The sequence below is a fragment of the Triturus cristatus genome, chromosome 7 (genome assembly GCF_964204655.1).
Source record: "Triturus cristatus chromosome 7, aTriCri1.1, whole genome shotgun sequence".
Classification (NCBI taxonomy): domain Eukaryota; kingdom Metazoa; phylum Chordata; class Amphibia; order Caudata; family Salamandridae; genus Triturus; species Triturus cristatus.
In genome coordinates this window covers 300028005-300051290 of record NC_140590.1, presented here as the reverse complement: position 1 = coordinate 300051290, position 23286 = coordinate 300028005, and the positions used below count along the sequence as shown (strand labels likewise).

General features: G+C 43.8%; 1 protein-coding gene and 1 long non-coding RNA gene across 3 annotated transcripts in view; one reads left to right on the top strand and one right to left on the bottom strand.

The window, feature by feature from the left end:
- The window catches only part of LOC146809494 (uncharacterized), a 481565-nt gene that overhangs the window by 116044 nt on the left and 342235 nt on the right, over positions 1-23286 (bottom strand). The gene's annotated exons all lie outside the window — the stretch shown is intronic.
- Positions 4518-23286, top strand: part of LOC146809490 (dickkopf-related protein 3-like) — a 1194695-nt gene continuing 1175926 nt past the window's right edge. The window contains exon 1 of the mRNA XM_085616337.1: positions 4518-4914. Within this exon, the coding sequence (XP_085472463.1) occupies positions 4774-4914 (141 nt within the window). The 5' untranslated portion in view covers positions 4518-4773. The remainder of the gene's footprint in view (positions 4915-23286) is intronic.

The window sequence follows — 23286 nt, the reverse complement described above, 5'->3', positions numbered from 1 at the left end:
CTCTAGCAAGGAGCGTGAGGTTGCCGCTGTCTCAGCTTGATTGGAATGGGGGACATCGGGAACAAGACGGACTTATCTCAGTTGACTTTCAAACTGGCTTGGAACCTGGTTAAGCGATTGACAACACGGTGGACTGAGATTCCGTCGGGATTGACGGGGGTAGGTGGTGACTGGAACGACGTACTATGCCTGGCACGGGACAGATGGCGTAGTGGAGGGTGACCACGACTGCTTGAGATTCTAAATTACTACCCATGATTCAGGTGCTGGGCTGGACAGTCTCTTGGTGGGCGCTGCATCCCACTGAACGCGAATACAAATACTTCTCTGAGTAATTTTATCACATTGACTATATATTCATATCAACAATTCATACCCATGGATTAAAATCCGCAGAGATACTGCTGCGGGGCCTTTCAGATCACTCTTCGGTGTCTATGCAACTGGTCTTGGGCCCAGGGCACTCTCCATTTAGTTGGCGGCTATCGCCTTGGCTTCAACAGGATAAGCAATATCGGCAGCATATTCATACCACTATCACTGACTACCTTTCATTTAACGTCGGGACGATTTCATCCCCTATAACTGTATGGGAGGCTTTCAAGCCTACACTTCGGGGATAGATATCACCTTTTGCGCAGCGAGACATCGACAGTGCTGGGAGAAATTGCTACAGGCTGAGGCTAGATAGATGGATCTGGAGCGCAGCAGTAGGGGGTCAGAGGGGGCCGCTGTGCCTAGGCAGTTGCTTAGTGCTCAACGGACATATGCCAGAAAACTATTAGATGAGGCTCGACTTTCCTGGCTCGTGACTCGCAGCCGGATATATCAGTGGAGTGACAAGTCGAGTGCCCTACTGCATCGTTTTGTCAACAGTCAATGCGTCCCAAGGTTCTCCCGACTATACAAGATCCGGCGGGGGTGATTCTTACAGATCCACTGCACATAGCGGCTAGCTTCGCCACTTACTTCGCCACCCTGTATGCCCCCCGGGAAACCCTACCTGCTGACACTATATAAAAATTAATTGATGATCTCACCCCGTGGACTCTCTCCGACACAACGTGGGAAGTCTTAGACGCCCCACTATCAATTGTGGAATTGCAAACAGCCCTAATGGACATGAATTCTGGCAAGGCGCCAGGTCCTAATAGCTTTCCTTGCGAATTTCTCAAACATAACCAATCCCAGCTGATAGAGCCATACCTTGCGGCCCTCAATGCCGTAGTTGAAAACTGCAGCCTTCCGTACGACTTGAGACATGCGGAAATAGTAGTTTTCCTCAAACCAGGCCGACCGCCAGAACAGCATTTGTCCTATCAACCGTTCTCACACCTCAACGAGGAGGCTAAGCTTTTGCCTAAGGTGATCGCAAATCGCCTAGTCCTATACATTCCAGATCTTATTCACCCTGATCAGGTGGGATTTATGCCCGGCCAGGCAACACGGCATAATATACGTAGAGTGCATACTGCAATTGCGGCTGTGGATAAACTAGAGGAGCCTGAGGCACTACTCCTTGCGGTCATGGATAAAGCCTTTGATTCGCTCAGCTGGGTTTACCTCTTTGCTTTACTTAGTCGCTTAAATATTGGCCCCCGCCTGCTAACCTTTATACATCTTCTATTTACTGATATCTCGGCATCGGTCAGGGTTGCGGACTCCATCTCGGGCTGCTTTGCTATAGGGGGGGGTACCCGCCAGGTTTGTCCCCTCTCCACATACGTTGGCGGTGTGGGTGAGGATTGATGCCCAGTTCCACAGCTTTGAATGGTCGCGGGAGGTATCTGACCGCATCGCATTATACGCGGATGATATGCTGTTCTTCCTCACCCGCCCGGATAGGACTGGCCCGTGACTTTTAAGGATTATGCAAATATTTGGGGAGTGCTCTGGCCTACACATGAACAGAAGTAAATCGTAATTGCGGCCCTTGCGTGGGGGATGATCAGTTGGGTACATGGTCTCGAGAGGTAATCATAGTTCCTGATGGTTTAAATACTTGGGGGGTGTTTTTATCCACATCTCAATCTATTTCATGGGATAGAAACCTGGCCCCCTGTGGGCGCTGACGGGAGACCAGGTTTGTGTTTGGTCACATTTCCTCTTTCCCTTCTTGGCAGATCCGCCATTTTCAAAATGGCATCTTTGCCTCGCCTACTATACCAGCTTCAAAACCACCCCATTCCTATACGGCCAACATGGTTCCGGCAGCTTAACGCAGTCCTTGCTTGATTCGTTTGGGATGGAGGGAAAGTGCGTGTGGCTTTGATTACCTGTTTTCAATCTACCTATTGTGGAGGCATTGCCACCCCGGATGTTCAGGCATATCATGCGGACCGCAGATATTATTCCTTAACGACTGGTGGTACGAAGACTGGAGGGACCCCGCGTATGCAGTGGAGCGCTGGCTGACGGGGGCCACGTCGCTTCACAAAGTCCTGTATTCCGGCCCGCTGTTGAATGTGCTGCCGCCGGCGACCAGGACTGTCTTTGAGGTATGGAAACGAGTGCTGCACATGATGGGTTGGTGGGGTAAATTGACGAAGGAAACCCCTTTGTGGAACAATGGTCAGCTAGCACAATTGGAGCAGTTATCTGGGTTTTGGGGCTTGGGAGGCCATTGGAATAGACAGTGAGTGCAGTCATGCATGGTGGGCACATGAAGTCTTTCCAGGAACTTCGGTCAGAATATAGTATGCCCCACACACAATTTAATAGATACCCACAATTGCGGCATGCCCTTTCCCCATATTTAGCTCAACAAGATGGCCTACCTGATTTCAACCCTATCGAGGCTAAGTTCTTTATGGGAGACTTGGGGGACCACAAAATAACAAAATATATTGCACGCTATTAAATAATACCCCCACCACACTACATAGAACATGGGAGGCCTGCCAATAGGACTTGGGACCCCTTGATGAGAAGGATTGGGTGGAGGTGCTCGAAGCCCCACGCGGTGCAGCTATCGCTTGCATCTGATTCAATTCAAATATCTGCATCGGGTATATTTCACCAGGTTTAGGCTGTAGCGGGTGGGGCTGATCACATCTCCTCATTGCTTGCGCTGTGAGGCAGCAGAGGGTACTTTCTTTCACACAATATGGCAGTGTGAGTCTCTGTCGCAGTTTTGGAGAGGGGTGGCTGCGTGCCTCTCAGAGGTCCTGGGATGGGATGTTCAACTCTCGACTCGATTGTTTACGCTTCATATTGCTGAGGGATTGGGTGGCAATAGATATAAGCGCCACTTGCTCTTTCTTGGCCTCACGCTGGCTAAGCACGATGTTGCCAGGGTATGGAAGAGTGAGTCTCCACCATCGGTTGCAACATGGAAGAAGGGCCTTGACTTTTGCATGGGCCTGTAGATTCCAGTCTTTGCAGCGAGAGGGTGCCCCTTGAAACACTATAAAATATGGAAGAGGTGGGCGGATTACAGGGGACTAGATTTAGAGCCTCCCCCCCTCTGCCTCTGATGCCGAAGAGTTGTTGGGATGACTGTGCTGTGTAGTAATATAGATGTAGACTTTACTTGCTTGTATACGGCATTGCTTCGACCTGCATGTCCTAGCTCGCTGGATGCTTCCAGCGATATTGTTAAGGCACTATTGTTTGTTGTTACGAGTTCTTTTCTAAGGTGTTTACTACATCAACACAGATACGTTATTTTTTAAAACGTTGACATCAACATTGCTTGTATACTGCTGGTGCACTGCGTGAGTCCGACTTTATACCGGCTTGCAACAATAACATTGAGTTGTGAACAAAAAAATGTGTTTGAATAAAACATGTAAAAAAAACATATTTATCAGTTAAGTGGTTATGTGAAGGAAGCATTGTAGATGTATTTCCATGTTGGTGAAAAGGCCAACAAAACGATTAAGAATATGATGCTCCTTTTTGCCAGGCCTCTGATCCTAACCCTAGGCCCACTGAACCTATCCCCAGTGCCCCATTGCTCTCAAGGTCACGATTCCTGAATTTTACACTGCAGCTGGAGGATTATAAACAGCAGTGTCCTAGTAATCCTGTCACAACATAGTATTAGGGATGGGGCAGTCATTGATACCCAGGGGCATTGACAATGATAATGGAGGGGGTGGTCATTGGTAGAACATTGATCAGTATGGGCAGGTAACTGGCACCCATCCCAAGTGCGCCTAGTCAGTAATAAGCAGCAGCGGAGACAGGGCCACGGGGTCAGGGATCAGCGAGTGGCATGCCACTGACTCTCCTAAAGGCAGAGATCGGGAAAAAAACTGTCCAGCAAAGGAACCTAAAAAGGATGGTCACACGAGTGATGGTAGTCGGGGGCTTTGCATTGCTGTTCGGCTCATTAGACTCACTGTTGATGCAGACTTACTGAACAGTCAGTGAGGTGGGAATGGTTTCAGCTAATGAGCGACGTGCGGTCAATAAAACACAGGGAAAGGTTTGGCCGGATGCACTGCGTCTCTGCATCCCTCCCCCACTTCCTCCTCGCCTCCCCCTGCTCTCTGCTATCAGCCTCGAGTGATCTGTACCGTGTGCAGTCAGCGCTCTGCAGATCTGGGAAGCCCAGCTTTCAGTGCAGCCAAGGCTCTCTGCTCGCTTCGGTCCCTCTCCAGCGCCTCCCTGCTCCCTGTCTGTACTGTGCTTGAACCCCGCACAGCTCGTGCTTACTGTCTCCTTTCGTTTTGTGTCTCACTCAGCCCGTGCTTCCTGACAGGCCTGGGTGTGTCTTGAACAGACTGCCCGTGGTACCCTCAGCTGTTCTCCAGCTCGGCCTCAGGGATGCCACGCCGGTTGCTCCTGCTGCTTCTCTTCTGCCCGCTCGCCTGGAGAGCTGCCGCCTATCCGGGCTTTCTGCCGGTGGGATTTCAGGAGGTGGCCAACATGTTCCGGGAGGTTAGCAATCTGATGGCTAAGGCACAGGTAAGGACAGGCGAGCATGTCACTCTTTCCAGCACTGCCCTATTGCGGCTCTAGTAACTGACAAACGAAAAGTGTCCTCAGTGCCAATACCTTTAACCTTCTTAATGGACTCAGCTCCTATCCATAAACTTCTACATTCTGTACATAGAGAATTCTGACACTGCATCACTACGGAAAGACGGGGTCAGAATAAACAGGCAAAATTAAAGTTTTCACCGCCTTCTTTAACAAGCATTGGCATAGCCAATAGGTCTCGCCTTTGGGACCTTATAAGTGTTTAGCCATGCAACAGTTAATATTGTTGCAGTAAGGATATTGTGCTGCATAACTAAATACTTATAAGATCCCAAAAGCGAGACCTATTGGCTATGCCAATGCTTGTTTTTATTTGAACTGAGCTTGTGATCTAATATCAAGTCATGGTAGCTTGAAGTCCAATGACTGGGCATTAAAAAAACTGTATTTATTTCCTGCTCAAGTAGTGTTTATTCCTAGAACAAGTAGCTTTGAATTAAACATGATCCCTTAATTCTGAAGAACCCCTAATTTTTTTTAGCTGAAATCACTTTGGTGTCCAACTGTAAGGAAATCAAAATTCAAATTAATATATATATCTGTGGCTTTGAAGAAAGGCTTTGAGTTGAGCTTCTCAATAATTTGGTGAAAACAACTATTTTTCAACATTGCTGTTGAAAACCAATGGGCTGTGGTTAACCTGTTATTTGTACACGTGAAAATGAAGGGTTCACTTTCGCAGTTAAGCAATCAATCAATCAGGGGGTTTATAGAGCGTGCTACTCACCCGCAAGGGTCTCAAGTCGCTGGGTGGGGGGGGGGGGGGTAAGGAACTTTTATTGTTTAAGGCACATCCTACCCCATCCTACCCCTATATATTTACAGTGCATTGATTGCTGGTAATGCTATTTTAAAAACCACCAGACTCAATAAAACAACACAACAAATGTGAACTGACCGAACGTTAATTTTCACTCTTTACACTATTATAGTTTTTACATTTTTGGGGGTTCAGTGCACTTTATGGTTAAGATTAAGAAACAGATAAAAAATGCCATAACATTTTCCTAGGCTCCATTGTAATGAGTGTATTTAAAGGATGGCACTACGAGCACTGGAGGAGAAATGAGACACTTTTACGGACTCAAACATACCCTAATGGCAGTCTGAAAATGTGTCTGTAGTTAAGAGGCTAGACGGCAATTTTAGGTGAAGCCAGTTTGAAGGGGCTGCTAGAATAGGTGGCTAATAAAGCTTCTGAGAAGAGTTATGTCACACTGGCAAGCAAATGCAGGCGGCAGTGGGATCCCGCATGGCCTCATTTTATATAGCATGATGGATGGTTTCCAGCTACAGTCCCTTCTCGAGAACCAAATAACCCGCACTCATTGGTGCCAGGCCCTCGCGCCAGCAAAGCAGTTTCACAAATATTAAATCGATACTGAAGTCTAAATTTAGATAAACAAGTGCAAAAGGGGATTATGGTAAACTTGCACTGTCAGTCGCTTAAACCCTTTTTTTCCTGGATTGGTTTGTTGTTTGTACGATTTTCAAAAGATTTGCTCGACAAACATATTGAACATAACTTTAAAAGAAACAGGACGCACACTGCTGCAACGGGGACGTTCGGCGACGTGTGTGTAAATATACTAACTTCAATTCCCTGCTTTGCAAATGCAACTGAAATCGCACCTTGGTGAGATAGACTGTGAAATACCTGGGGACTTAGTCACGTGACGAGAGTGAGGTAATGGGTTGAAGAGCACTGCCGCATTATAGGATTGTTTTGTGTCGTAAGTGGAAAAAGGGAAAAACATTAGGTGCGCTGCACATCATTAGGCATGTGGAGATACTGAAGGCTTTTAACACTTAATGAGGTGTACTGTGCGTTCTGCGATACGGAATGCAACACGCATCCCAAAGTAAACGTCAACATGCATTGGCCACGTGGCCGTGAAAGCGAAAGTGATCGCGGCGAAAGTGATCGCGAGGACGCGCTCTGTGGTAAGCACGCGAGTGGTACGCGCGCAGCAGTCATGGCGCTGGAAGGGAGGCAGATGGTGGCTGCACGCGTGCATGCGTGCACGCTCGCGTGATCGCAGGCTTTAAGCCCGCGAGGTCTGGCAGCACTTTGAAAACCCCAATACTAAATGTCTTGCAGCGCATGCGCTGGCTTAGGCGAGACCTAAAAACTGTAGACCTATTGATTAAGGGCGTCCTCATATTTTTTATTAATGCCGTGTTGCTCTGAAAAATAGAGTTTAAGTTAAAAGGCCGACTATGCGCTGACGGTACAAAGAGCACGGAAATATGACCACGCGATGGAATTGAGTTATCCTTTAGAAATATTTGAAATAACTAGGCCCAGAGGAAGGCCTCCCGACAACCCAGAGGCAATCAGATCTCAACAGTGTGGCATCTTCTGATCAGGAATTTGTGTAACAGAGTACAGATAATACTACATATTACTATCTGGTCATTCAGCATTTTTCCCTGGCATGGTGAGTTAAGTAAGAATGCTCCAGCACCAAGGGTGATGCACTTTAATGTTGTACCTTGCTGATAGTAAGAAATATTGTGATCTTTAGATGTAGATTTTAGATAGTTATGCCTTGCTAGTTGTAAAAATTATTTCATTAATATGTGTTTTGATCAGAATAAAACGTGATTTTATAGTGCTGGTGTGGTGTGGTGTGTTGATCAAAATTATGTACGCAATACTAATGATACTCCTTTTAAATAACAATTTACTTGTTAGAATAGGGGTGAAATGCGTTTTGTTAATGCATGGAGAAATTGCTGATAAAAAGCCAAAACTTTAAGGTTCTTAAATATTCGATATTTAGTGCCTCTTTTGGGTTTCCCTGAATTAGGATAATGCTTTGATGTTGATCATGAGATTTAATAGTGGAAGCTTTCCTGGTAATACAGTGCATCTCATGGTACTTCTAAAACATGTCTCCGGAAACAAATTAAATCCGACATTAACAATTGTTATGCTGTGTATTAAGAGAACTGAATGTGATATGTAATGGTATTATCAACTCAGCAACGACAACCTCATCTACCATCAAGTTTGTAATTGGGGCAGTAGGCCTTAGCCTCTGATTTTGAATTAGGATTGTAACAATAGTGGGAAGGGCCAAGCAAGTAATTTTTGCTGGCAGACTTTCAAAATTGTTTAGATTGGTGTAATTGGGGAATAACCAGTGAAAACATTATTTTCACTGGTAAATTGGCTAATTTACGTTTTCTTCCGCAGCAGAAAGTTACCAGAGGCGCCTGTAAGAATCACCAGGTGATGCATGGTATTTTTGGGCTACCTCCCTGGGGCACCACTGTATCTTGCAGTATTACCAAATGTCTATCCTTTTTTTTTTTAAACAAACTGTATTGCCTTTATGTTCAAGCAGAGTTGCATACATCAACATAACATTACATTCGGACCTTTGTCATATTCGTTACATCTCAAGTGGACAGTTTATACACTTTCTCTCGTTTCCGTAACCAGCATCCCCTCCCGTCTTGCTCGGTAGGGATAGTGCTAGTCTGGCCCTGCGCCCCCAACCCCCCCCCCCCGCACCCCCCCTCCCCGCCTAACAAACCTTGTAACTTAGTCCCTCCCCTCCCTCCTTGCCCGCACTGCTGTCTCCCATTTGTCTCCCTTGAATGCCGAGGGTCCCTTCACCTCTATCCAATCATTGTGCGCAGGGGCATCCCGTATACACTAGTACCCTCTCTGTCCCTACCCTCTCCTGTGGGAGTGTGTTGGGTGCTCCCCATCCTCCGGGGTCTACAAAGCAACTCTGATCTGCCCTGGCCGTTAGGGATGCTCTCGCTGTAGGGGTCTTTCTGGGGAAGAGGCGTACCAAATGTCTATCCTTAATAGTGAGATACAGAATTTAAAAAAGTCCAGTTGCTCAATTGCTGGATATTTTTTCCACTTTGCACTGAAGCCTTTATGTTTGGATTTGAAAAGTAATATTGCGTTTTGGTAACAGAAGTTTTAAGTTTGGTTGTAACTTTGATTAGACCAATGGAGAAGCTGCGGTAACTTTGATTAGGTCAAAAGGAGTTTCCGCCTCCGCAATAGCTCTATATTTGGCGTTAACTTTGATTAGGTGAAAAAGAGATGGACCTATGTTGCATTCGGGGTCTAGAGACATATTTGTTCTTGTTAGAGGGAAGTTTGCCTCATTTGGAGACATATTGTGCACCAATCTACAGAAAGCTTTTGTCAAGCTAGAGGAAACACCTGCATGTGAAAATGTATTGTATTTGGAAACCTGTTCTTTAGATGAGAGGGAATACCTCTCCCATTAGAAATATGAAAGATGTCAGAGCCACTTGGAAATAGTCACTTCTTTGTATACAGTTTGCTATATGTAGTGTATGTACCATGATACGCCTTGACTCGCCATGTGCTCTATGTCAGGAAATGTGTGTGGATATCCACAGGAACACTCAGATAAGGCACAACCACAGGCACCTTCAACTTCCTGGCATTTTCTCATTGGGAGGGGGAGCTTTTGCCCCTTCTGTATGACCCGATTTAAAGCAGTTTTTAGGTCTCGCCTGAGACAGCGCTTTAGCGCTGCTCTGGCGAGACTTATAGTAAGCACTTTTGGAAGTGCAAACGAGTGCTTTCAGGCCGCCAACTACTGTGCATGTGTGCCGGGCGCGCGCACCATTTGGCAGCCTGAAAGCACTCGTAGTCTTTCACTTTCGCGGCCGCTCGGCCGCTTTGATGTTTTATCGCGATTGCGATCACTTTCAGTTTCGCGCCGCTTGTTCTTGTTCTGACTTTGTCTATCTCTTCCTGTATTTTTCCTTCTCTTGCTGTCTATCTCACTCACTGTCTCTCACCATCGCTCCATGTCCCTCTTTGACTTTGTGTTTTCCTATATTTTTCCTTCTCTTGCTGTCTCTCACACGCTTTTATTTTGGTTCACACTTGGAATTCACAGCACCATATCGCCACAAAGTGGTTGGATGTGAAGCTAAACAAAAACCCTTTATAATTTGATTTAATAATGTTTGAAGTACAAAACGAACACACAACTATGGACTCCTAAATATATTACACACTCTGAGAACACATTATACTGTATTTGTTTTTTATTTTTATATTAAGTCTTTAATTCATGCATTAACGTAGTGCATTGTCAAATTGCACTGCTTGATTTATTATTTGTGGTTTATATAAAATGACAATCTCATGTCCTTTGGCATTTTAGCGTATTCAGTAGTGCGGGAACATCTTTCCAAATAGTACAGAGGTTTCCAACAGAACGGACACTGATTTAATGACTAGAGACTGCTGCTCCCTTGTGGAAAATGTTAATACTTGTTTTCTGATAGATAACCTCTATGTAGGATCTAGGTTGTCACTAATAAGGAAGAGTCCGTTAATTGTAAACATTCAAACGTTTATTTCCAGCGCGACGTGTTGACAGCGGTAAGTCCAAGACAGTAATAACAACAGCTGTCATTACCAGCATATATATATATCTTACCCCCCAATAAAAATGAAGCTCCACGTGCCCCACCGTTAACACCAACCTCCAATGTATTATGTGGCGGATGACGACATTCTATGAAAATGGACACGAGCCTGAAGCAAGGTTTACGCTCAAGACTACATCAAACACGAGCACGACAACAGCATGCCGTGCTTGTGTGTACAACAATCTATATCCCACCGGGCAAAATGTATGATTATCTAGTAAGCTCAATCTTCATGTTTATCCGTGACATTAGTAATTCGGAGGATTCCCCTAAGGTAATAATTGTAGGTGACCTAAATGCAAAAATGTCCAACTCTGCATGTTCGTCGTTTGTAACTTTGGAAAAGGAAAATGCCTGTGCGATCCCTGAGGTAGTGTTTCCCAGAGGCGCCTGCTTCACGAGGGCGTAAGGGGGCGTTGATAGGGAAGGAGAAGAAGGAAATTCCAGCAGCTTAGCAAACAAGCCTTTGCAATGCAATAGGTGTTGCATTTATGCAAGTTTAAGCTATTGGCATCGGAAATGGCAATGCCTTTTATTTATGTTTTAAAAAGCAAATCATAAAAAAAGGCATTGTCATTTACAGTGCCAATAGCTCAAACTTACGTAAATGCGAGACCTATTGCATTGCAAATGCTTGTTCTCAGGTAGTTAGACAAAGTCTCCACAGTACTTGTAGGATAGGATTGGGTTTCCTGCTGCTCAGAGCCGCCATGCCCACCTGCTTGCGCTGTTTGAGTTCTCTTAAGTCAGGAGCTAAATTTTTTCAATGAGGGCTAGCAGCCCGATTTTGAGAGGCAGAAGGGGCCAGTAGCCTTGTTGTGTGCATATAAAGGGCTAATATTCATGCACAGGGCCCTCTTTTTTTACAACAAGACAGATATTCTCCAGTATTGGATCTTTAACAGATTCGCATGCTTGAATCATTTCCTGTCATCGAAATAGGAGCGGAGTCCTACAGTATAATTAGAAAGCAGTATAATGCTACACATGGTCTAGAAGGGCTAGCATTCTTTTACTTCAATATCCTATTCACATTTAATAAGAACCATATCCAGCCAATCAGGCAGCAGTACCCTTTAGAACACTCCCCTCAGAGGCTTCCCTCCTTCAAATTTTCTACCACAGGTCATGTGATTAGAGTCCCCCTAAATTCTGCTCTGCTAAGTTTTTGCCACAGCTTCTCAGGTACATATATGTATAATAAAGAAACAGAGATCTCTGGGTAGTTCTCAAGTTTAGGTGGAAAGCAGCTCCTATATAGAGCACCCTTAACACCAGTGACACTCTAAATCTAACCTCAAAGCTTTTCTATCAAAGTATTTGAGCATAAGATTAGCACAGTGCCATCCATGCCGAGATAGAAAGGGACAGAGTCTTATGCCATTTCTTTAGCAAGGTCATTTTACAGCTTGGCATGGACAGCACTGTGCTAGTCCTATGCTTAAAGACTAGCACAATTTATGGATAGTTTATGTGTCACACTATGCCTGAAAGGGTATTATATATATATATATTTGGACTCAAGCTGCATAACATCTACTTGAAAGACCTCACTGCTCAGAATGTCAGGATCAGCTAAAAAAAAGACCTTGTGGAACAGAACATGTGGGAAGAAAAGGTTCCACTCAGACAGAAGATCCTCACAAGGAATGTATCTGCTATCTCCATCCCTCCCATGAGGTAATAGAATGTCAGATATGTTGTACCTTTTCTTCAAATACTTTGAAAGATGGGGAAGTAAGGCTTCGAATATGGCTTCAGAAACTAAAATCCAAAGTCGACCCACTTTCTTTGGAGGATAGTGAGAATTCTTCAAAATCTCATGAGTCCTCATAAAAGGCTAGAGAGATTACCTTTGAAGAAAAAATCTGCTTTAACGGCAACTAAAAAACTTCTTTGAATCAGTCAATGACAGGGACATCAATGATGGCAGCTGTGACAACAATGTCGTTGACAACATCGATGACATCTACAACTTCGGTGACTACGACAACGCCTTTGACAAGGAAATCACCAACGATACATTAGAAGATAGTAAGTGTAACACCATTGATGGAAAAATCCCGATTACATCGTTAGACACATCGTCTACCACACTGTTGATGAAGGAAAAAATACATTTTCAACCAACTTCACTGACGCCACAACATACCTCCCCTTGTAAAGTCTCACCACTTCCACCAACCCATCTATTGGATCAGGAGGATTGAGATGACGATAGATCATTTGGACCATTAGTAATGGTCCTCCAGAATTAAATGTAAAGCATCAGGAAGAAGAGGAAGTTCAGGAATGTTTGAAGAACAATATTATTCCCCCAGAGCACATTAATATGCAGACAAACCTATTTAATATATAGAACAATACCAACTCTATAGTCATCATCAGATCCAAGAGAGCAAGGGAAAGGTAAAAAGGACTTTAGTTAACAACTTACACAGCATGTTGCAGGATGACTATAAAAGGTTCAAAGAACCCGCAAAGACTCCTCAGCCAACGCAATCTCTGCTTTCTCACCAAGTATAACCTCCTGCCCCGCATACACAACATAATTTCCCACCACAAAGGGCACCTGCATCAAACCTTGCAGTCCCACTAGCAGATGACAAAGACCCTTAGAGGATGAAAGAGAGAAAGGTGAAGTGAGGATGATCAAGGTGCACCCGATGAATAGGACGACTGCCTACTTGCAACACCATCAACTTCACAACCGGTGGATTCTCCTCCTCAAGACATTGGAGGTTTTCACAATCAAATTGAAAGGGCAGCAAAGCAATTTGAATTACCAATGCCTATAAAACAAAAGATTGCTTTTTACACAATTTTAAAGAGCCTGTGAGGAAGTCAATCAGGGCCAGCCCTATTGTGCATTTTTATTTGGGAGGAAGGCATAAAATTAATGAAAATGCAGCAACGGTCTCAGCTGTGTTGCCTAGCTTGGATAAAAATATAAGGCTCCAGAAATTTCACCAGCGTATTTGATTGGACACCCGAAATCAGACTCAATAATAACACAAGCAGCTCAATACTGCTTCAAGAATTTGCCTATACCCACCTCAATGCCACCTGATAGAGAGGGTAGGCATCTAGAAAATATAGGAAAACTTTACTCTACTATGTCAGCGACTGCAGTTAGAGTGGCTAATTCTCCAGTATTGGATCTTTCATAGATTCACATGCTTGAATCATTACCCGTAGTCGAAGTAGGAGTCCCACTGTACTATAATAAAGCAATACATTAATGAACATATGCTATAATGGCACTAGGCTATGAATTTAATAGCCTTTCTATGTCCTTTTTTTTAAAAAAAGGACCAAACTTGACCTATAACCAAACAGACAACATTACCCTCAAGAACTCTCCATCGGGAGGCCAGATCCCTCAGATTTGCTACGGCAGGTTGTGTGAAAGGAGTCTCCCTGAGCTCTGCTCAGATTATTTTTCAAACTTCTAATTTCAGGAAATGTTATCTCAGGTCAGATCAATATTTCTTTCTAATATTATCCTTGAACATTCTGACAATGTCAGAGCATTCTAAGAAGGGATTATTCAGGCCATGTAACACTTGTGGCAAAAATAAACTTTACATTGAGGACCCCCATAAAAATGCATTTATTGTCTCTATTCTGATCACACAGTCAAAGACTGTAAAATCGGTCGCACTTTCTCCCAGAAGACCCTCAAAGACAGAAAAGAAAGATGTCTGTTGTTGTTACAGAGACTTAAATCTAAGGAAAACACAGTCTCTGACGAAGACAGTGATGATTTTTTGAGATCTGGCAAATCTCACAAAAGGGATAGATCCTCTGACAAGGAGTCTTCTGAACAACCTAAGAAGGCCCTTAAGAAATCCCACCATGAGGCATCTGGTCATTCTAAAAAGTCTCATGAGAAGTTACAGCACAGACTTTCCTCAAAGGTTCCCTCAAATCCTACTACACCACCTGAAAAACAAGTGGCCATTAAAAGGTCTGCTAAATCCCTTCCATCAACAACTGGAGAATTTACTGAAGAAAAAAATCAAAATTTCTCCAATTTTAGTACTGCCGATGATGACGCTCTCGTCAATGACCTTGATGTCTACCTTCTCTACGGCGGCATCTCCATTGATAATGTCGTTGTCCCTGGCAGCATCGACGACCCTAGTTGTTTGCAAGGCTATTGTCAACAATGACATCGAAGTCGACTCCACTGTCTCCAGTCCCGTCGATTAAGCAGTCATCTAAGCGTTCGTCAAGGACATCTTCGACAAGGAATGGGCTTATTCCGTTGACGACGACATCCTTGTCGGTGGAACCATTAAAGAAAACACCATCGATGGAACTCTCGTCATAGACAACACCGTCAATGACGTTAACGACAACAACAAAAACACCGTTTATGACAATTCAAACAGGAAAACCTTTACTTCCTGAAAAAAACACAAAAGACCTCGTCAACGACTGACTTATTGTCAACGGAGGTTCAAATTTTGACAGCCTCAGCACCTATAATACCACTGGTGCCAGCATCACACCTCTCATATTCGGATAAATCTATTGCTGATGTGATTCTTTCAACTCACACATCCCCAAGCTAAGTGTCACCTTTTCCACCGACTCATTTACAAGATGAGGAGTCTGAAGATGAGAGCCCTTTTAGGTCAGGTTGTAGTCCTTCAGAATTACCAGTGAAAAGTCAGGACTATGATGATGATGATGATGACCAATATTATGAAGAAGATTATCAACAGTATCCTTTATACATACCACAAGATCAACTGGATTGATATATCCAGATGCTACTGGATTTTTGTAACCAATCTGCAAGTCATGCTACAAGATTATTACAAATGGTTTCGTCTACGCCTACTCCTCGACTGCAACCAACAATATTATCTCCACAACAGCGCCACCTCCTCAGCTGCGCACATTGAAAATCTCAGGTACTCCTCTAGCATTTATACCATTGACAGATGCTCCTGGTCATGACCCTGAAACTTTGAATGGTGATCAGGAAGAACAGGGAGAATAAAGAGATCAAACATCCACTATTAATGAGTGGGATGACTATTTGATAACAACAACATCTCCTCTGGTCCCACCTCCAGTGGATTGACCGCTGGACGATATAGGTGGTTTTCATAACATCATGGAGAGGGCGGCAAAGCGTTTTCAATTGCCTTTCACTACCAGGCAAGCAGATTGTTTTCTTTATGACTTTAAAGAGCCAGCAAAAGTCAGTAAGAGTGATCCTCATTATAGATTTTATACGGCCAGAAGGAATTTGTATGATGAAAAAGCCAGTCACTGTAGCGGCGGTTATGCCCAAATTGGATAAGAGATATAATGCGCCGGATGATTCTCCAGCATGCCTTACTGGACAACCAAGACCGGATTCCGTCATCAGTCAAGCAGCCCAGAGACGCTCCAGGAATCATGCCACCCCTATCTTACACCGCCATATAGGAATGGACGTCGCCTTGACACTATTGGTAAACGTTTTTCCATCATGGCGGCACTAACAGTAAGTACAGCGAATTCTATAGCAATTCTAGTTAGATTTGACAGACAAATGTGATCGAATATGGCACAATAATCTACTTTCAGAGGATGTTAAACATGATGCCAGGAAGATTGTCTTAGAAGTTGAACGAGCTTCTTCTGAGATAATTGACTTTGCCGTCGATATCTCTTTAACCAATTTCCGGCAACGAGCTGGTGCAGCAGTTCTTCCCAGACAGGGCTGGCTTAAATCAACAACATTCAGGCCAGAAGTCCATACAACAATTTTGAATATGCCCTATGACTGGAAGTATTATACGGAAAACACAATTATGAAGCTCTGCAAACTATAAAAGCAGATACTGACACCACCAGGCCCGTAGGATCATTACAATTTTGCAAACAACCTTTTCGCCGACCTAGAGGAAAAAGTGTCTACTCTTTACAGAGAAGAATACAGGTGTCTTGAAGGCTGATGGAATTTCAGTTGATGGTTTAACTAGGACGGTCCCTGGCTGTTTAAGTATTTGTAGGCGTGCATGAGGAACTTGATCTGGCATATCTTCTGAACTGGGAGCCAGTGGAGGTTTCGGAGGTGTGGGGCGATGAGTAAATCTCGGATTCTTTCTAGTGGGGCAATTGATTGGAAAAATGTTTATGAATACTCTCAAACTCTCACGTTTGCGAGTGTTCACAAACTTCCCTGGGTATCCTGGCCGAGGAATGACACTTTCCCTTGCACACGTTAATTCAGCCATTACACATTTAGGTTGAACTTACAACCGTGAATGGCTTTGTGAATCTGCCAACTCTCTGGACCTGACAGACTGTTCTCTAATGGGTTTTAGCTACAGTTTAGGAACAGATCACATTCGCAGTTGTAAAACTGGCAGAATCACAACTTTTACAAAATCAGCACTGTAAAAAGGAACACAAACCCCACACAGTCCGGTGGTTAACTTGTGCAGGCAGTTGCAGGTGCTGAGCATAGTCACGATTTTAGAGGCACCCAACTTATTTTTCATCCTCGGGCTTGAGAAAGGCAGACAGTGAAGAAAGTCGGAGGAAGAGAAGGACAGGAAAACAGCGAGAACGCAGGAATCGTAAAAGAACTGTTAGTAAGACAAAGACAAAAGTGTAGGGGTGGAAGAAAGGAGCATGCGGTAGAATCAAGAAAAGGCCTGGGTATACAGCAAACATGGCATTTTCGCTTCTTACAAAAAAAAAAAAAGTTTGTATTGTCCAAAATTAAACACTGGCACAGGCAATCGGTTAAATGAGCTGTTGTGCATTTACATTTAACACTATTTTTGTAAGGGATCTTTCCAAAAATTCTGTTATGGCGAATCAAGGACATAAAAGGGGTTTTAAATGACAAAGGCTTCCCAGGGGTCTCTGACGGCTTCAATGCTTTGATGGACAATTCCTAGTCAGGTAAATAACTTTGGCATACATATTAAAACCACTTTCTTCCCAAAGCAGTGCATTTACTGCAGCATTCGAAAGCAAGCACACACAAAAACGTCTTACGCAATAGAATATGTGCCTTTAGCCTCTTTGCCCGTGGACTGAAAAGGGTAGCGAAGTTAATTATTTCTCATAATCAGTAATTATGATAAGATAACGGAGCATCCGATAATGAAGCGCTGAAATGATGACCGGCGCCCTAAGAAATATAATAGCGCATTAGCATAACCGTGTATGCAAAGTACATATGGGGCAGATTTATGAGCCCCTTGCGCCACTTTTGCGTCACTTTTAACATGGGAAAAGTGACGCAAAAGTGGCGCAAGGGGCTCATAAATCTGCCCCATAGAGCCGCTGCCACAGTTAACTTGTCATTGAAGGATTAGGTAGGAATTCCTAGTTAGAAAAATCCACAGTGTATTTTATTGGCGCCCGTGACAGTTCTGGTTCATTAGATGTTGTTTGCTAAACAGTGACCTCTAGCGGCTAAGGCGCTCCTGCCACAGAACCATTGTGATCAGAGGAAGCGGGCGACGCAGCTCACCTCGAAGGACTTCATTTCACGTACTTTAGAACAGTCATGATGAAGATAGGAAACCTCCAATGGTCGGTTTCCCTCTCACACGGTTTCCCTCTCACACGGTAATAGTACAACCAAATGTTTCAGGATATAGATTTAAATGCAAGTGAAGCTGTCGAGAATGGGCGTTGCTGTTTTTTGGTTTTTTTTTTTTAAATGGAGCAGAAAACAAGTACTTCATTCGCCAATATCCGTTGGTTAAGAAATTGGACTTAATATAACGCATGCAACCCCACCCGTAAATGGCAACGCAGGTATAAAATAACACATTTAAACTCAAGTGGAACGAGCATACCACGTTTGGAAATGAGCACCATATGCAATATATTACCTTTTGAGAAAACTTACAATTTATTTTACATGTTCCACGTAATGTTACCTTTCGCCAACTTCTCTAAATGAATACACATCATTCGTGCGGAACCTTTTTGTGCCCCGTGCTCCATACTCGAGCCGATCTGAGCGCTAACAATTTACAACTTGTCCTCTCCAGCGCAAGGTTGCCTAAGATCACACATATTATATACTGAATACCAATCCTTCAGGTCACATGCTTTAACTACTGTAGTGTCCTGCTGGACACAGTCTAGTGTTTCTATTGTGTTTGAACCCACACTAAACACCCACCCACCACAGGCAACCTTGCGCTGGAGAGGACAAGTTGTAAATTGTTAGCCTCAGATCGGCTCGAGTGTATTCATTTAGAGAAGTTGGCGAAAGGTAACATTACGTGGAACATGTAAAATAAATTGTAAGTTTTCTCAAAAGGTAATATATTGCATATGGTGCTCATTTCCAAACGTGGTATCAGCGTTATTTTAAGTATGAAAGATGGATTTGAGGATTTCAGGAATGGAACCGCTAAAATATTCCCAAAGATAGACTAACCTGTGTAAAAATAAATAATGTAACATAATAATGAGCATTTTTTGTAAATACACCAAAGGGAAAAAACATATCCAACACACCTTGTCACCCATGAAGGTCTAAAATACACACCCCGGGTAGTGTGTGGTTTCTTATGGAAATGAAAAAACATCACGTGTATGCACCCTAAAAATAGAAAAGTGTAACCAGTTTTTTTTTTTAACAAAGTGACACAAATAGGCTTCGAGACGGTGCTTAGTTTGTGCCTCTGCTTGCAGTGGTAGGACCAGCACTCATTTTGGAGGACAGAGCCTTTTCCCGAAATAATCGGACTCTGATCCAGAGGCAAAAAACGGAAAAAGAACAAGAGGAGAAAGATTAGATGCACAGTGAAAAAGGTAGACAGGAGAGGCAGAAAAGAACCAACAGTGAGATGAAGAGAAAGGATGTGAAGGGTGAGGCGAAAAAGAGGTAGGAGGTGAACTCAAGACTAGGCAGTCTTGGTATTAGACAACGCTGGCAGCAAGAGCGGCAAGCACTAACAAAAAAAACTTTGGACCTGGCACTGAATTATTTTACATATCAAGAACTATGCAGTCCATTTCTTAGTGCTATCAATCTGGCAGAGAAGGGAATAGAGAGGCTTAGTCAAAATGTTGATTTGCCGAGAATCACACAATTTTGTGAAATCGGGACGCTGGAGTTACAAGTTTAGCTTTTTGGCTCTAAAATTGACAAAATAACCTCATCACAAGCGTCCTGCTGGAGTCACCTAAAGGGTAACTAATGGTACACTACCAGCATTTCGTTACCAATTAAAAATGGACAGTAAGTGCAGTTCAAGTAATTCTAGAAAGCACTTTAATATTAGTCAAAAGAGACGGTATAGCAAGCAGGGTCAATTCAGTTAAGGAACATTCAAAACAAGCATTGGCCGCGTAGCTGTGGAAGTGACACAGCCACGTGGCCCGTGAAAGTGATCTGTGGTGGGGGAGAAGCGGGAGTTGTGTGATGGAGGAAAGACAGATGGCGGCTGCGTGCGTGCATGCAAGCTTGAGGCCAGCAAAAGCCTGTGGCAGCCCTTTGAAAACCCACAAACTAAATGTCTCGAGGGCAGCTCATGCGCTGGCTCAGCGAGACCTAAAAAGGATGTATATAAATCAACTAGAGCTGAAGGCTATAGCGCTGGCTCTCTTCTCATTCCGAACTCGATCTCCGACTTCTGCAGGACATCTTCCTTCGCTGGGGCACACCACATCTCAAACTATTTACAACCAAGACAAACAAGAAATGCCAATACTATACAAGCTGGCATCCCAGAAAGGATTGTTGGGAAATGCCTTTTTGATCGGATGGTCAAAAATATTTCTCAACGCTTTCCCCCCAATTTCGTTTGAAACCAAGTGTACTCAAAAAAATGGAGAGAACAATGCAGATTAGTCTTCATTGCTCCAAAATGGCCCCAGCAATTTTGGTACACGGAGCTTCTCCTTCTCTCGGAACAACCTCACATTCTTCTGATAACCACTCCAAAGTTACTCTACAGGAACAGGGAACTTTATCCCAATCCTACTTCTCTCCATTTGTCGGCCTGGCTCCTGACTACCATGAGCTCAAAACCTTAGATATCCCCAAAGACTTCAGAAAAATCCTCACTAAAGCTTGAACAGGTTCCACTAACAAATCATATCAGTTAAAGTCGAAACGTTTCTGTGTATGGTGTCAAGGAATAGAACTATGTCAGTTCCTCTCTTTGCCAGTGCATATCTTACTATATCTTCTTCATCAAGCCAAGTCTGGCCCTGCACATTCATCAATAAAAGAAAATTTAGCAGCGATATCTCGCTTTAGGAGATTGAGAAACTCGGTCTCTCTCTGGTCCGCAAGAATAATTAAGCAGTACCTCAAGGGACTCTTGAGAAGTTTTCACATGGGAATGAACCTCCTCCTTCTTGGCATCTCAATTTGGTATTTTAGTCAGTTAATGAAAGCCCCTTTTGAGCCATTCCACAGGACAGATTTGAAATATTTTCTTGGAAAACGGTGTTACTATTAGCATTAACATCAGCTAGAAGAGTTAGTGAATTGCAAGCATTCACTATAAAACAACCATTCATGCAATTAAAAAAAGAAAGTGATTTAAGGATTAATGCCAAAATAATTCCAAAAATACCATCGGATTTCCACCTCAAACAACCTATTGTTTTAAATACATTTTTTCAAACCCTCAGACTGTTGCTGAAAGGCCTGTACACACTTTAGATGTTAAAAGGTGTATTAAGTTTAATCTGCACAGAACAAGGCAGTTCTGTAAATTTGATCAGTTATTTATTGCCAAGAGCAATTTGTGTAAGGAAATCTGCAAGTCTCTAAAACTTTTGTTGCGATATAGATTGCATCAGCCATTCAATTCTGCCAAAACGCAGCAGGACGACTCTTAACTACTCGAGTTAAGGCTCATTCAACAAGAGCTGTTTCTTCATCTATGGCTCTATTTGCGGGTGTGCCGATTAAGCATATGTGCAGAGTGGTGGCATGGAATACCTTTACCCAGCATTACTGTCTGGAAGCTGCAGACCAGGATGATGCAGCCATGGGGCAAGCTGTATTGTGCCATCTATTTCAGTTAGGTGAGACTTTTATCAGTTTGTTTTCCCACCATCAGCTACTATCATGTTGTTTTTATTATTATTAAAATTATTGTTGTTATTATGACTATTTATAATATTTGCATTATTATTGTATGCTAATATTGATCATGTTTACTGCTAACTATTCTGATTCAAGCATGTGAATCTATGAAAGATCCAAATCTGGAGAAGAAAATAATTTACTTAACTGTAACTGTAGTTCTCCAGTATTGGTATCTTTCATAGATTCACCTGCAACCTCCCCTCCTCCCCTAGAGGCTCCCCTTACACTTTGGGACTATATATATAGATTTTTTTTTTCTAAACTGTGTTTATTAGTTTTGTCATAATGAAAACGTACAATTACAATTTCGGATATGTGCGAGCAGACATGTGATTAACAAACATATAAAGGTAGTGCTTTCCTCACAGGCAAGTCTCTTGGTATGGAGAATTAGCGTCCAAGCCCATAGTATCGATGCAATCTTCCTCCACTGCAATGTTGTATTACAGCCTCAGTTACAATGCTGGGTGATCCAGACACGTTTTACATCTACACATTTAACATAGGTATTTGTCACATTACAGTTTCGACCAGCAACAATGTGGTGTTAGTGCTCATCTCGCAGTCCCAGGTGGTGTTAGTGCTCATCTCGCAGTCCCAGTGCCAAGGTGTGATAAGGGATAAGGAGAAGGCAGGGTTCCAAAGGTGTGAGGCGTGTGCGTCACTAGGGGTGGCTGCGGGGTGTGCAGCTGCAATGATGATGCCGATGGGTCGGCTTCAGCCGTGTGTAGGGGATGCATGAGGAGGTAATTTTTAAGGGGGTCCCATATATCCCGGGAACTTGATGCCCTTGGAAGTAAGTCTGCATAATTAATTAGTTGCTCCTAGCAATATAGCAGATCAGTGAGCCAATCTTTGAATTTTGGTGCTCGCCCTCTGCCCCATCGACATACGACACGGCGCTTGGCCATTAATAAGGCAATTGCGAGGTATTTGCGGTACGATTTAGCAATAAATTCCGTGTAGCCCTGCAGGGCGACCAAGGGGCTACATTCTAGGGACAGTATCGTCATCTGGTCCAGGGTTTAGAACACGTGCTCCCAGTATGTACGTACTTGGGGCATTCCCAGGCTAAGTGAAGAAAATCGGCCTGAGGGGCATTGCAGCGTGCGCAGCGATTGTTGTCTTTCAACTTATATTTGTGCATTTTGACTGTGGTATGATACAAGCGATGCAGGAATTTGTAGTTCGTGATATGTAGTTTACTACTTGCAGAGATTTGCTCCGTTTGCAAACAACAGTATGACCATTGGTCGTATGTGAGCTTGTAGCTCTTGAGTCTAATGTATGGTGTGATAGAGTTTGGAGACCATGTGCCCCAGGGAGAGGGCCTGTAGCACCAGGTGTAGAGGGGCCAGTGTAGGGGGCTCATGGGGAAACTCTAGCGTGACGGAACAGAGGCCATGCTGTAATCGCACGTAGAGAAAGACGTCCAAAGGGGATGGCTGGCTCTCCTGGAATATGTGGTGTAGTGTCCGAAACTGCACATTATGGTACAGGTCCCCCCATGTGGTGATTTTAGTCCGTTCCAGGAGTTTGTGGAATCCCTTTTCTTGTAGAAGTTGCATGCGGGGATGGTATGTCAGGGGGAGCAGTGGGAAGTAGAGCGTGGGGCATTGCAATAGGCCTAATATGCGATGCCAGGCATTGACAGTGCAGGTGACCGTGGTTGATGTCTTATCTCGTAGTGCCGGATGATCGCATAATACGCCGTCTAGGGGTACAGGGTGGGCCAGTCCGTGGTCCGCCGCGACCTG